The following is a 15,496-nucleotide window of genomic DNA, read 5'->3' on the forward strand; positions in this document are numbered from 1 at the left end:
TTTTGTTGATAATTTGTGATGTCAAACATCTTTTTATTTGCTTTTTTTTTTTTTTTTGCTTTTTACATAGCAATCCACTCAAATTACAACATCTTCATCTTTAAAAAGAAAGCTGTAACAAATAAAAAAACAAAGTAGATCATGAATACCTCAGCTATACCTCAGTCTCTTATGTTTTTAATTTCTTCAATTTACCTTTTTTTCTGATATAAAAGTAGACATTTTTTAAAAGTACAGAAAATTTTAAGAAAAAGGTTTTTAAAAAATCACTTGTGATTTTAAGGATCAAGGATTACCTTTTGATTCACTCCATCATATTTGAGTATACTGTATATATTAACAACTCACAATCTCTGCTCATTGGGTGCTAGGGTCTCAGAATTTGTTGATGAATAAGACCATGATGACATCCAGGGTAAGCCCTTAGCACAAAGTACATAACAGACAGTAAGCTTCTTATATATATTGGTTATTACCACCGTTGCTTCAGTTGTTATTTAAGGCTGACCTTGGCCTTTAGAGGCTTCTGGTCTCTTGGGGGATATAGGTGAGTAAGCAGACTGTTTCTTCTTGGTGGTATAGCATGTGCAGGTATTGAGAATGCAAGGAGGACACATAGGAAGGGTGGCTTACGGAATTGAGGAGACAACGCAAAGGAAGGACTCAGTGAAAAAAGGGAGCAGAGAACGAGGAACCAGAAGAGGAACCATTGTTCTGATTTTTTTTTTTTCCATTTTGGATTAGCTTCGCCAATTATATAACATCATATAAATGGAAGCAAATGATTGTGTGTGTGTATGTGTGTGTGTGTGTGTGTGTATCTGGCTTCTTAGCATTATGGCTGTGAGAGTCACCCATTGTTTTTATTAATGGTTTTTTTTTTTTAAATTTCTTAGTATTTCACTTCATGAATATACTAAAATTTGTTTATCTATCCCCCTGTTAGGTTATTTGGATTACTCCATTTCTTTTTTTCAGTGTCTATTTTATTATCTACTTCATTGAGATATAATTAACATGTAACATTGTGCAAGTTTGAGGGGTATAACTTGTTAGTTTGATACATTTATATATTGCAATATGATTACTAAAGTAGCCTTAGCTAATACCTTTATCACTTCACATAATTATCATTTCTTTTTTGTCTGAAAAAAATTAAGGTAAAATCTCTTAGACTCTTTGAAATTTATAATACAGTATTGTGTGTTAGATTTCCAGAACTTATTTGCTTATTTATCTACTAGTTGCTACATTTTTTTTTTTTTTTTTGTATTGTAAATACAGCTGCCTTGAACGTTCTTATAAAAGTCTTTTTCTGGGCATATGTTTTTATTTTTCTAGGACTGTAATTGCCTGGCCAAAGATATGTGTATATTTGACTTTATTAGACATTGACAAACCACTATTCAGAAAGTGCCTTCAGGCAGAAAGCTCTTCTCCCAGGAATCACTGTCCTGTGCTGCCTACTGCCCAACATTTTATAACCACTCATTATGTACTTTGTCAGGTTTTTCAGTTGTTTACTATAGGAGGGCCAGGTGGTACCAATTCCTTCTTCATGACCAGCATCTAAATTTCTATAATAATTTTTAATGGCAGACTCACATGTCATTGTCTGGGTATATTTATTTAACCTGCTCTCACTGTTGGACATTTAAGGTAGTTCCAATTTTATAATATCAAATTCCAGCAGACATTTGGATGTTTTTATGGCTGCAGTGTTGATTAGTTTTTAGTGCAGATCCCTGGACATGGGAATATTGAGTCAAAGAGCTTAAACATTTTTCAAACATGAACTTTACTATCTAATTTTTTCAAAAATATTGTTCAATTTATATACTCGCTAACAATAAGTGAAAATGTGTGTCTCACAACCCTTCAGCAGCATAAAGATCAAAATTTTCTTTTGATTTTTGTTCTCTGCCAATTGAATAGCATAGAATTAATTAATTAATAATTAATACAGTTAGTCATTTATTCAGGTATGATATATATTCTTTATCTACATTATGTCACTGTGGTGTTCATCTTTTTGGGGTCACTGGGCCAAATGCAGATGCTTAAACAATGTTTGGTCTTTTTTATTATCTTCATGTGTATAAATTATGTCATGATTATTAATCTCCAATGAGGCAGTTATATTGCTTTATAACGTGGTAGTGACATATTTTTAGACATTTGAATAGCAGGACAGCATTTTCACATCATAACAGAAGAGGAAAATTTTTAAATAACTCTAAATATTATTTTGAGAGGTGTCAGTTGTCAGAAAACTATTGCACTTGGAGAAAGTGACTAAAAATCAGATAGTATACCTTTTCTATACTATACCTTGTATACCTTGTGCATTTTATAAATGTTTCCTATTCATTATTTCATACTAATGATGTGAGAAATCTGAAGAACATGGCGGTTCTTGTCTACATTATTCACTGTGAACAATACGGTGGAATAAAGAGAAAACATCCTCTGGATTTATCATTTAAAGCCTGAATCGTGGAAAACATTAAACGTAGTGTTATAATGTACTAGATTGTAAGAAATTAAAATTTTATTATTTGGTTATTGCTTCCTGTTAGGTGGGAGTGAGGCGGGGCACAGTGATTCTGGAACTCAAATTCTGTAAGCATTAGGCTTGGTGAGATAATAAAGCTGCCAAAGTCATGATAAAGGTAGAAACTCTTTAGCAACTGGGACAATTGCCTATTTATGCCAGTGCATTTCCTTAGACTTGTGATCTCTTTGAAATTTGTGCACAGAGTGCTGACTCGCTCTATCTTACCCTTTATGCACCGTAAGGTACGGAAATGAAGCCTGAGAAAGCTGTGAGATCAAATTAAAACCTGTGGATAATTAGCTGGGAGGCACAGCTGTCCAAATCAAGATACCCTGAGAAATTTGATGAAGCTTTAAAACCACTCATTAGCCAACATAGGTTGTTTAAGCTTTATTAGTGTAATGGATAACTACTATAATATGTGTAAATAGATTTTTTTTTAAATTAATCGACTTTATTTTGTAGAGAAGTTTTAGATTTATAGAAAAACTGAGTGGGAAGTACAGAGTTCCCATATACTCCCTCTTTAACAGTTGTTTTTTTTTTTTTTAAATCAAATTTGGGCTATTCTTAATCATCTTTTAAAAAATAAGTCATAAAGTGCCTGATCTAATGCAATTTAAATGGTTTCTAAGACCTTATCCCCTCATATTTAGAAGGTGACTGTGAGAATTGCCAGTCATATAATTTAAAATTTTCTGTTTTCTCTATTTTATGGCAGGATACTTATCTTTGTTCTTCATGTGATAGAAACACAAGAAAGCCAGTGAAATAACCATTTAGTAGGCCTCCATTGAGACGACCACCACATGGGGTCATTTACTTTATGCTAGACTTATACACAGGGCCAGGCAAGAACGAGGCTCCCAGAGGCCTGCTAGCCCACGCTTAGGTAATGGCACCAAGGAAGAAAGCTTTCTGTCTGAATGGTGGGTCTCCGGTCAAGTCATCACAGAGTCTCCTTTCATTTTCAAAGCCTAATGGTTCTGAGCTCTGATTTTATATTTTTGCAGTATCATTTTACCTTACCAGAGCTTAGTAACAACTCGATAGAAATAGGGTCATGGGAAAGATAAAATTTCAAATGTCCCCTCTGAGCTGTCTGCTTGACCTCCAAATGGCTTAATTGGCTTCTCCAGAGTTCATGCCTGACTGAAAATACTACATTCCTACACACATTCAATTCAGAAATCTTCATCCTCCACAAAGAGTTGAGTCTTCGTGCCATTCACTTTTCTCTCCCCCTTTTCGCAATTTTTTTATTTTAGTAAAATATACACGACATAAAATGTATTATTTTAACCCTATTTTAAGTGTACAGTTCAGTAGCATTAAGCATATTTAAATTGTACAATCCTCACCACCATTCATCTCTAGGACTTTTTCATCAACCCAAACTGAAACTCTGTACCCATTGAACAATAACTCCCATTCCTCCCCCACCCCCCACCCCCCACCTCCAGCCCCTGGCAAGCACCATTCTACTTTCTTTCTCTATGAATTTGACTACTCTAGGTAACACATATAAAGTGAAATCATGCAGTATTTGTCCTTTTGTATCTGGCTTACTTCACTTAGCATAATGTCTTTCAAGTTTATCCATGTTGGAGGATATATCAAGATTTCATTCCTTTTTTAAGCCTAAAAATGTTCCTGTGTACATATCCCACAGCTTGTTAGGCATTTATCTGTTGCTGGAAATTTGGGTTGTTTCCATGTTTTAGCTATTGTGAATAGTGCTGCTATATACAGTGGGGGTACAAATATCTGTTCTGAGTCCCTGCTTTCAATTCTAGTGGGTATATAACCAGAAGTGGATCTGCTGGCTCATATGGTAATTCTGTGTATAATTTTTTAAGAAATCACCATACGGTTTTTCCACAGTGGCTGCCCCATTTTACATTCTCACCATATCTTTTTAAATAAACAAAAGCCTTTTTACAGAGAATACTCTTTTTTATATATTCTCTTTTTAATAAGTTTTAAATGTGATGATTTATCTGTTCAATACCTGACAAATGATAGATGCTCAATGAAGTTAGATGTAGCTAGAGAAAAATGAGAATCTTCAAACAGGATATAGACCAAGGTTTCACATAAAGAATGAAATCTTACACAAAAAAATGCTTTCTAACCTCTCATGCTGAAAATATAAATGCTTCAGCTGGACTTAATGACCAAAGGAAAGAAACACATAATTATTGTTTCTAGGTGTTGGAAATGTATAACTAATAGGTTAATGTTTAATGGAGTTAGGCGCAGATTTGCATGGCTTTTTTAGATTGTATTGCCAGTCGGATTTGCGAGGCTTGATGAGTAGGGACCCTTTTTACTTTCATAGGATGTGATGACACTGTATTCTCATGATAAGGGATGAGAAGAAGGGATGTGACATTATAAAATCCTCACCATTGCTAGTTCTACTGGGGGCACAATAGGCCAAAGTGAGGACTAGGAGATAAAGTGAAAAAAGTTTAGTTTTCAAAAGTTTTCAGTCAGAAATTCTCTGGGACTAAGGAAAGGAAGGGGGAGCGTGGGCCTTGGGGCCACGTGAGAGAGACCTGTCCTATCTTCCTGAGGTGGAGAGAGGGTCTGGCCAAAGCCAGAAAGCCCTGTGTAGCCTCTTTTGGGGTCCTGTCTCACTTACATTTGGCCTTTTAGAAAGCTCTTTACTACTCACTCACATTTTTCTCTACTTTAGCCTTGCTCTTGACTGTGTCCACAGCACCATCTCACGATTTCCCACACCAACATCCAATCCACGATCTTTTCATCCTCGGTGACCTCATAACTCCTGGTCTCATGTTCTCCGATGGCCTAAAAGTTTCAACATGGAGCAAAGACCTAAGTCTGCCTGGACTCCCTCCCGCTTGTCACCCTCAAGCCAAGCATCCCTTCATCAGTTTCTGTACCGCTCTGTGCTCTACTTCATCCCTCTGCACTTTTTCTGCCTTTACCTAGACATCTCTTCCTCAGTCTTTCCTCTTTTTCAGAGATGCCTTCAGACAAGCCCTCCCTGACCGTCCCCGCCTTCTCCTGACTCTCCTGGCCACACACAGACACCTTCTATGCCTTTGTCCTTCTCTGTGGGGAGTTGGGCAACTTCTATCTTTCCCTTTAGGGCATCCAGCCCACACTGACCATGTCCTCCAAGTCACCACTATATTTGTAGCACCTGCTACAGTATCCATGACAAAGCAGATGCTCAATCAATGTTTACTGACTGAACCTTAAGTGAAAACTTATTAGAGGTGTCCCTTGCTCCCAGCCTCATGCGCCCTGGAGGGGTGCTTCTCTGACAGCAGCATCTCTGCTTCTCTGCCTATCCCCACACACCTCCCAAGGAAAGGAGCAGCCATTTTTCCAACTGGGAGAAGAGCTGAGTCTGCTCCTCTAGGGCCATGTCTCTGCTTTTCTTCTACTGGGCAGGTTCCTAGGACACACGGGTTCCTGACCCACAGGGCAAGGCCACCAAGGAAGAGTGCAAATGTCCACTCAGCCTGTTACACAAGAGGTAGTGTGTCAGGCCAACCTCTGCAGCCACCCATGTAAGCCATACCTTCAGTTGTGCTTTTTGTTGGAATATTGCTGGCTTCCTTCTTCAATTATCACAACAGATTTCTGAGCCTGCTTCTACAGAGTGGAGGAAGTAGGGATGCTAGTTATGGCCACCTCTGCTCTAACGTGAACAAACAGGACACTGCATTTTGGAGTAGAGTCTAAAGTAATTTCAAAGGCTGAGATATTTATAGGTAAAACTGCTTAGCTCTGGCTGAGGTGATGGTTAGAAGTTAGGGGACAAGAAAGGTTCTTGTTACATTTCTCAGGTCCTAAAATGGCCTGTACCTGCATTTTGCAAGCAGGTTCATCTTATTTAGGGGCTAGGCTGTCACACAGCAGTTACAGGGAGGGGGAAAAAGTGAAGATCCCCACAAAGGGCATTGGTGACATGCCTAGATGTGCTTTTGAGGTAGTTCCAACTAATCTTCCACCAAACTTAGCAAAATCATTCCAGAATACTTGGTGAAATTGAGTGTTGGAGAAATATATTGAGGTAAAAAATGGAAACCAACCTCTTACTTTACAGTTTTGACTTGTTAAAGTGGTTCAACACTTGCCCTCTGAAATAATACTGCTAGTCATCTTTAAATGGAAACAATGGCACATGGACCTGGGACAGCTTACTGGTGGGCTCTTTTTGAAATAGCTTTTCTGATTGATGAAAAACAGAACTACTCTGACAGGTGCTTTAAACATCCGTTTCCCATCTTCAGATTACTGGTTACAGGTTACTATTCACTTTTAGATGGGTTCCTATCTCTGTGTCCTCCATTTCTTACTCTGGCTTTTCCTCAATGTCTATCTGAAGTAACTGAGCATGTCTCCAAGTGAGCATTCCTTGATATTCTGAAACATGAAGCTTAAGAATTTTAAGGAGAAAGACCTACTTGATCTAAATTTGTCACTGCTGATAGCCAGTCCCTCCTACTCCCGATAAAAAGAAGAAGGAAAAAAAAAAAACCCAAGAAGAAAAGAAAGAAGGAAAAAGAGAATGTATTTTGCTGTGTTAATTTTGTACTTCTAATGATAGCACCAAATTTAAAGGAAAACAAATAAATTTTATTTCAAAATTCGCTTCTCATTCATGAAGCTATTTCCTTTTTTGTCTGTTAATTTTATATACTGGTCCTAAAATGAGGGGATAACAGTAAAACAGCCTACTACAATATAATACAAGTGATATTTTTAAGGTAATTGCCCATAAGAGATTGACCGAAAAATGTGTATCGCATATATCCTACATGCCAAGTAAACTTCTAAGCCCCAACTTCTCTTATTCTGCCTAGTTTTTGTTGCTGCTTCACATGATTATCAATTGATTTGATACTTTAGTGATAATACTCTGTAAAACCAGAAGTGATTCATATCTGCCATTAGTAATTAGCCTTCTAGTAAATAATTATTTCTTTATTCTTGAGTAATAAATATTAATTCAAATGATCATTTTGAATTTTATTTTCTAATAATGTCATAAGATAAAGCTTACGAAACACAAATTCACCTCTTTTATAGGGATAATGAGCAATATTACTTGTCAGATACACTTAACACTTTTTTTTTTTAATGTGGTTTGACTCTTCACTGAAATCCCCTGTCTGCTAAAAGTTCATTTCCATCATAGAAGGGAAAACATTCCTCCATTCACTGTTTAGTTACTGCCAGGGAGGCAGGTAAGTGCTTAATGGAGAATCTCCAGGGAGGCATCCCTCATGGTCTCCATGTGCCCTGTGAATTACCTGCAGAGGCCCTGTCCAGAGCAGCTGAGCTTCTCTGTAGAGGAGAGACTTCATTTCCCCGTGCATATCTGAAGCTAACCTCTGTTTTTTCAGACCTCTGTGCCTGAGGTGGATTTTAATACATTTAACTAAGATTGAGGCCCACATGAAAATTCTTGTCTGGATTCCTCTGTAGAAACTGGTGTTTGATGCGTGTCCACTTTATTTTTGTGACACTGTTTATGTGCATTCCAGTGATCATTAACAAAGGCCTCTTGGTAGAAAACCATGATGAAAGTGGATTTTTAAATGGCTATATCAGCTGTAGGTTTGGCAAGACTGTAATGCCTCTGAATTTAGTGAAAACCCTGTGTCATCGGTTTGTGTTCTGCTAACCTTATATCGAGAGAAAAGGCAGTTTAGCCGACCGTGCAAAAAAAATGGCGGTGGGGGAGGGGAGGCAAGAGAAATATCATGGATTTGATTTGGGCAAAAGTTTAAAATTCTATATATTAGCAAGACATCCCTCACTTTTTCTGTAGTATGCATAAGACCCGCTTGTCAACACACAAGTGGCGAGTTAGAGCTTATATTAATTTGCTAGGGCTGCCTAAACAACAGTTTAGAAAGCTAGAAGTCCAAGATCAAAGGGTTAACAGGATTGATTTCTTCTAGGACCTCTCATTGGCTTGTAGATGGCCACCTTCTCCCTGTATGCTCACAGGGTCACCCTTAGTCTGTGCATGTCTTGTCCTATTCCTCTCTTTTTATAAGGACACCAGTCATATGACCTCATTTAACCTTAACTACCTCCTTAAAGACTCTGTCTTCAGATATAATCACTCTAAAGTACTAGGAATTAGTACTTCAGCACAGGAATTTTGAGTAAACACGGTTTAGCCAATAATGTGGCTTAAGCGAAGACAAGTTGTGTTAAGATGCTTCATAGCATCTTTTACCTCTTTTGCAGATTTACAGCTCACAGTCCCTTTCCTGATTTGTTTCTTGGTCTCGCCCATTTGAGGACCTAGAGAATGGATTGGGAGATTGTGAGAACAATGCCCGCTTCATAGCTGAAAGCCTTGGTCAAGATAAGAGTTAAACAATTCCTCCCTTGAGGGATTGTCCTGATTTTTTCCACTATGGTTGTTCCTCCACTTGGTGTCGCTTTGTTACATATGACTATTCTCCATGTAAAAACTGACAAGTGACTGATTTACAGGGTATTGAAATAATTGTTACTGGTTGAAGTAAGAGGTTTGAAAAACTGGGTTAGTACTCACCAGTAGCCTCAGCTTGGGATTTCATTCTTCTTTTTCCTGGCAACCTATAGAAGTGTGGCATAGTGCTTAGGAAAACCGACTGACTGTGTTCAGAGGCTTGATGTATACATTTTAGTATTTGCGAGATCCTGGGATGATTACTTAATCTTTCCGTGCCTTAGTTTCATCACCTGTAAAGTAGGGGAAATAATATGTACTTCATAAAAAGAATGTAGTTGTAAGGATTAAAAGAGGTAATAATTCTCATAAAGCACTTAGCATTGTCTGGCCACAGTAAGTCTACGTAAACATTAGCCACTATTAATTTTTATTTCTTGTATACTCTCTGTCACCTCCCTGCTACATATCCAAGGCTGTCATGCTGTCATGACAGAAAATACAGAGTTAACTGGAGCAACTGTCACTGCCCATTATCCAAGTGAATGGAAGAGTTTTTGTTGTTGTTCTTGTTGTTGGTATTACAAAAGAAACTTTGGTGACCTTAGGTGTGATGCGTGTGGATGTTTGGGGGCAGCGCTCCAGAGTATGCATGATGGCTAAAGACTCTGGAGTGAGACCACCTGGTTTCTTATTAGAACCTGCAACTCAGTAGTTTGTCTTTTGACCTCTCTATACATCAGTTTCTAAATATGTGACATGGGAACAATAACTAGAAACTCATGGGGTTATTTGAGAATAAATGAGATGATACACATAGAACTCTTAACACACATGAGGTAAACCTGTTAGTTCTTTCCATTTTCAAATGTGAAACTGAAAAACAGAAGGTAAATATATTTCATTTTATTAGTAAATGATCTTGCCTTCTTTCTCTTTCGATCGAGCCACATGATCATGCCATCCCACTGGGCACCTCCATTTTGTATATAAAGTCTGGTTTTAACAATGATGAATGATCATGACTCACATGTTCATAGAGTTCTACTTCTATGAAGAAAATATTTTCAAAGCAATTGGACAGCAATAAGATGAGGATGCTTTCCCTTCAGTTAGTTTGGACATCAGTGTGAAAACCAAATGGAAAGCTATTAAGGACGGATTCCATCGCGGTTTTCCAAGACAGTGGTGGATCCTTATGAAGGTGAAGGTAACCACCACCAAGTTGTGGAACAAACTTTGCATGTTCTTCAGGACTAGCTCCAGAAGATACTATAAGATTAACTACTAGGTATTTCTGAGAAGTTTTGAGATTTCAGTAATATTAAAATATAGTAAATCAGGGAAACATAAATGGAATATATGGATTAGAAAATTGGGGGAAAAGTATTTTTTAAAAATAAACTCTTGAAAAGAAAAACCATGTAATCACATTCATGGGAGAATTTTCTAGAGATGTGTATCCTAGGACAGAATAGCTTTTATGTTATTTTAATTTTTAAAAGCGATTTTAATTGGTAAAGATTATTCTAGATTTTTAAACATTGGACATTTAGTTCCAGATGCAAGCATCGATAACAAATGTAGTTGTAAGGATTAAAAGAGGTAATAATTCTCATAAAGCACTTAGCATTATCTGGCCACAGGAAGTCTACGTAAACATTAGCCACCATTAATTTTTATTTCCTGCACACTCTATCACCCCGCCACCCCTGCGGCATATCCAAGGCTGCCATGCTGCCATTAATTTGCTTCTAGTTTGCTTTAGAAGCAATTGGTTGTGTTCTAGATAAAAACCGCACATGAATATAAATAGTAAAAATATCACACCTAACCTCACTTGCAGGCTAAACTTGGTTGGTATACATTTCTTGTTGATGAGCAGAGTTATTATATTAAGATAAAATCATACTTCTCATGGAATGATTTGGTAGATGAAGGTAAAATTGTTTGGTTTATGGTGGGTTAATTTTAAGGAGCTCTTGTGTTCCTGGAATTGGTAAGGGCTAAGAAAGAAGGAACTAAAAACAAAAACACAAGAAGCCCAGAGGCAAGATGATGCAGAGAAGTGAGTAACACTTCCTTCTCAGCACCAACACATATACACAGATAGGTACAAATACACATAGGTATATACACTTTACATACATCTATATTTAAAAAATAAAAAATACTTGACTTTGTTTAAAAATAATTACCTCTGTCAATCTGAGTTAGAGGAAATCTGGAGTAAATATGGAAGAAGGCATTTTTTGTTGTTGCTTGCACCCCCAGCTTGAGTTTGTAATCTAAGTTTACTACCAGGAAAGTGAATGCTCGCTAAGGCTGAGTTACTAAAACAAGGTATGTAATATTTTCACTATGTTCTTCACAATTCAGAAAACATTTGGAGTGTTGTATTCACATTGTAAGATAAGATTTTGTCCAGAGCATTGTGACAAGGCAATGGGGTCTTATTAAATGATAAGTATTTTTAAGAAATCAGAATGTTGATGCTGAAGGTTTTGAATTCTAGAGGTGATATATGATAGTTATATTGAAATGTTTGAAGGACAGTTACATGAGAGTGGAATCAATATCTTTCCTGTAGCTCCAGAGCATAGAATTTATGGAGCACCCAGGCTCAATGCAAGGAAAGATCCTCTAACTGGAAGTTTTCATAAAACAAGAGAACCATCTAAGGAACAAATGAATTTCCTGTCACTGCAAATACTCCAACAGGGGCTGGTTGTTGGAGTGACGATTCCTTCTTAGTGCTGAATTATGAGCTATCTGTAAGGGTCCCTTTCAAATCTAAGATTTGTCTGGCTAGTTTCCTCATACTGTTATTTACATCTTTCATTAGTATGGAACATTCCTTTCAAATGATGAGCCCATATCGATATATCAGTATTAACTAAGCCCATGATTTACATAGAGTTCACTCTTTGTGTTATACATTCTATGGGTTTTGAAAAATCTGTAATGACATAGTCTACTCTCACTGTTTCACTGCCCTAAAAATCCCCTGTGCTCCCCCTGTTCATTTACCCCTCTCCACTAACCCCTGGCAACCCCTGATCTTTTTACTGTCTCTACGGTTTTACCTTTCCAGAGTATTATAGTTGAAATTATACACCATGCAGCATTTAAGATTGGCTTCTTTCACTTAGCAATATGCATTTAAAGTTCTTCCATGTCTTTTTGTGGCATGAGAGCTCATTTGTTTTTATCACTGAATACTATTCCATTGGTTTATTCATTCACTTCTTGAAGTTTTCAGTTCAATTGGGGCAAGTACCAAGGAGTACAGTTTCTGGGTTGTATGGTGAGAGTGCGTTTAGCTTTGTAAGACACTACCAAACTGTATTCCAAAATGACTGCACCAATTTGCATTCCCACCAGCAATGAATGAAAGTTCCTGTCACTTCACATCTTCATCAGCACTTGGTGGTGCTAGTGTTTTGGATTTAGACATTTGAATAGGCACACATGTAGTGGACGGACATTCTTTCTCATATTCAAATGTGTTATCTCCAAATAACTATGAAAAATACATTTAATGCTACTATTAATGTAATATAATATAACTATTATCATTTACAATCCAGATGGAGAAAGAAGAAAACAAGCATTTATGTTAACATTAATGCTATTGATAGCGATAATACAAATTTATTTGCGAGTACTTTTTGAGTTTACCTTGGAAACAGATGCCACCGAGGGGGACATTCATGAGTCACATATCTGACTAACGCTGAGGAGCAGCTGTCCTCAAAAGCATTGGAGACACTGGCAATCATTGTATAACAGTTCTCTCAACAGGCACTTTGGATTTTGAGCAGTTACCACTGATTCTTTATTGAGATTTTTCAGTGTCTTTGTTTCAGGTTTTTCGAGTCGCCTATGTCATCATCAAAGCTGCTAATGCCCCTCGCCCTGGAAACTGGATTTTGGAGCGTTCTCTGGATGGCACCAAGTTCAGACCCTGGCAGTATTATGCAGTTAGCGACACAGAGTGTTTGACTCGTTACAATATAACCCCTAGACGGGGGCCACCCACTTATAGGGCCGATGATGAAGTGATCTGCACCTCGTATTACTCTAGGCTGGTACCACTTGAGCATGGAGAGGTACTGTGCCCATTGCAGTGATGTCTGTTTTTCATCAGAACCCCTTCCCCACCACCTCAAATGTTAACATAGCCATTATAGGAGCCAACATGTAACACTCAAAATAGATCTCTCAGTACAGATTACAAAGACCTTTAATATTACATTCTAGCTATATTTAATGTATCATTGACTGGTATTGACGGATGATTAATTTCATCTTATTTCTTCCTTTCATGGAGATCTCTCAGTGTTCACTCTGCTGTGATTTAACAGCTCTGTTATGGGAAAGATGATCTCCACAGATCATCTTTCCCATAACACTAGGGCAAGAACGTTTGTTGAAATAATAAAGAGAGAGCTAAAGTGTCTCTAAAAGATATAGTTCTCGACTTTCTCCATGAAGTTCTCCTTTTCTTCGATAGTGTTGAGGATTTGGGGATAGTAGGTCAAGTATTCCAGCTCAGTACTGAACACACCCAGACTGCACACACTTCATTAAAGTCAAGAGTGTAATTCAAAACAATCTATTCTTTCCGAGCACCTGGCTTGGCAAGATAAAGCTACAAAAACTCTCCTAAGTGCTCTGCACAGCAGGAATCCTTCAGTGTTTCAAGAGAGAGATCCATTGAGAGCAGGGAGTATTACAAAGCTCTCTGGCATGTTCTCTCACTCTCCCAGGTCTATGCACAGCACCTAGAATTTGTTTTTAGAGAAGTCACAGCCTATTGATATATGTTAAAATCGTTAAAATACCCTCACCATGCTGGGAGAAGTGCTCCTCTTAAAAAGGCAGTCTCTGAGACACTGGGATGGATATCTTCAAATTAACTGAAGACATTTTGCGTTCATGATATTCACAAGTAGTTACCAAATGTTAGGTCTCTGCAAGAACCTAGTTGTTTGATTTGATTTTAGATAGTAGCTGTAAAGATTATGTCCTGAAGTTAAACAGCTAGAGCTGTATTTTCACATGCTTAAAACTGACATTTGTTTATTTTGATGTCTTTAGATTCACACATCACTAATCAATGGCAGACCAAGCGCTGATGATCTTTCCCCCAAGTTGTTGGCATTTACTTCTGCACGATATATCCGCCTTCGCTTACAGCGCATTAGAACCCTCAATGCCGACCTTATGACTCTCAGCCACCGTGACCCCAAAGACCTCGACCCTATTGTTACAAGACGAGTAAGTCTACGGCAATGCTACTGAGCACTGTGAAATTTATTTTGTTTAAAGAAAATGTACTTTTCTTTTTGGTTGGCCTTTTTTCTTATTTTATCAAAGATCATTATATATGCTTTGTTAAAAGTGCCATCTATAAACTAGGTGATGGTTTTGACATCATGTCCTCATGTCCCCTTACTCTCACCTTATCCCATATGAATATAGTGGTCATTGTTCTTCACATTCTAGTATGGTTCCACGTCTGTTCTTCAACAAGTGATGGCTGTTCCTTTTTTTTTTTTTTCATGTAAAAGAAAAAATTTGTGAGTTTGAGATATAATTTACTTTCAAGAAAATTTACAGATTTTAAGTTTATAATTAGGTGTACAAGGCTTATGTGGACAAACATTTTTAAATCCTTTGGGTAAACCAGAAATGGAATTACTGAGTTATAGGATAGCTGTATGTTTAATTTTTAAGAATTTACTAAGCCTTATCAAAAGTGAGTGTATCATTTTACAGACCAGCAATGTATGAGAGTTCTGGCTGCACTACACACTTTCACTTTTTGTTGGTCATTTTTATGTTAATCATTCTAATATGCATATAATGGCATCTCTCTGTGATATTAATTTGTATTTCCCTAATGACTGATGTTGAGCACGTGCTAACAGGTATCTGATCAAGTTTTTGCCCATTTTTAAATTGGGCTATCTCTCCTTATCACTGAGTTATAAAAGATCTTTATATATTTTATATATAAGTTCTTTGTCAATTATGTCTATATTGCAAATATGTCTATATTGTCTGGAGCTTGCTTATTTACTTTCCTGACTGACTTGTGATAAGTAGAAGTTTCAATTTTTATAAAGTTCAATTTATCATTTTTTCTTTTGTAATTAATGCTTTCTATAGCCTCTTTGAAAAAGTTTTGCTTATCTCAAGTTTACAAAGATATTATCCTATACTTTTTTCTAGTAGCTTTATAGTTTTAGCTTTTACTTCTACTATCACTTCAAATTAATTTTTGTGTTTTATGTGAGGTAGGAGCCAAGGCCCTTTTTTCCCTCATATGTATATACAATTGTTCCAGCACCATTTGTGGAAAAGAATTTCCTTTCCCCCATGGAATTATTTTGGCGTCCTGTTGCAAACTGTTTGACCTTTTTATTGTGGGTTTATTTCTGGACTCTACACAATTCTACTGATTCATTTATCTATCTTTATGCCAGTTACAAACT

At 37.1% G+C, this 15,496-nt stretch overlaps 1 protein-coding gene across 1 annotated transcript in view; it reads left to right on the forward strand.

Moving 5' to 3' along the window:
• LAMA1 (laminin subunit alpha 1) overlaps positions 1 to 15,496 on the forward strand; it is a 154,614-nt gene that overhangs the window by 44,096 nt on the left and 95,022 nt on the right. The window contains 2 exon segments of the mRNA XM_023534189.1: positions 12,863 to 13,105; positions 14,097 to 14,276. Of these exon segments, the coding sequence (XP_023389957.1) occupies positions 12,863 to 13,105; positions 14,097 to 14,276 (423 nt within the window).

Source organism: Pteropus vampyrus, unplaced genomic scaffold, assembly GCF_000151845.1.
Source record: "Pteropus vampyrus isolate Shadow unplaced genomic scaffold, Pvam_2.0 Scaffold122, whole genome shotgun sequence".
In the NCBI taxonomy this organism is placed as follows: Eukaryota; Metazoa; Chordata; class Mammalia; order Chiroptera; family Pteropodidae; genus Pteropus; species Pteropus vampyrus.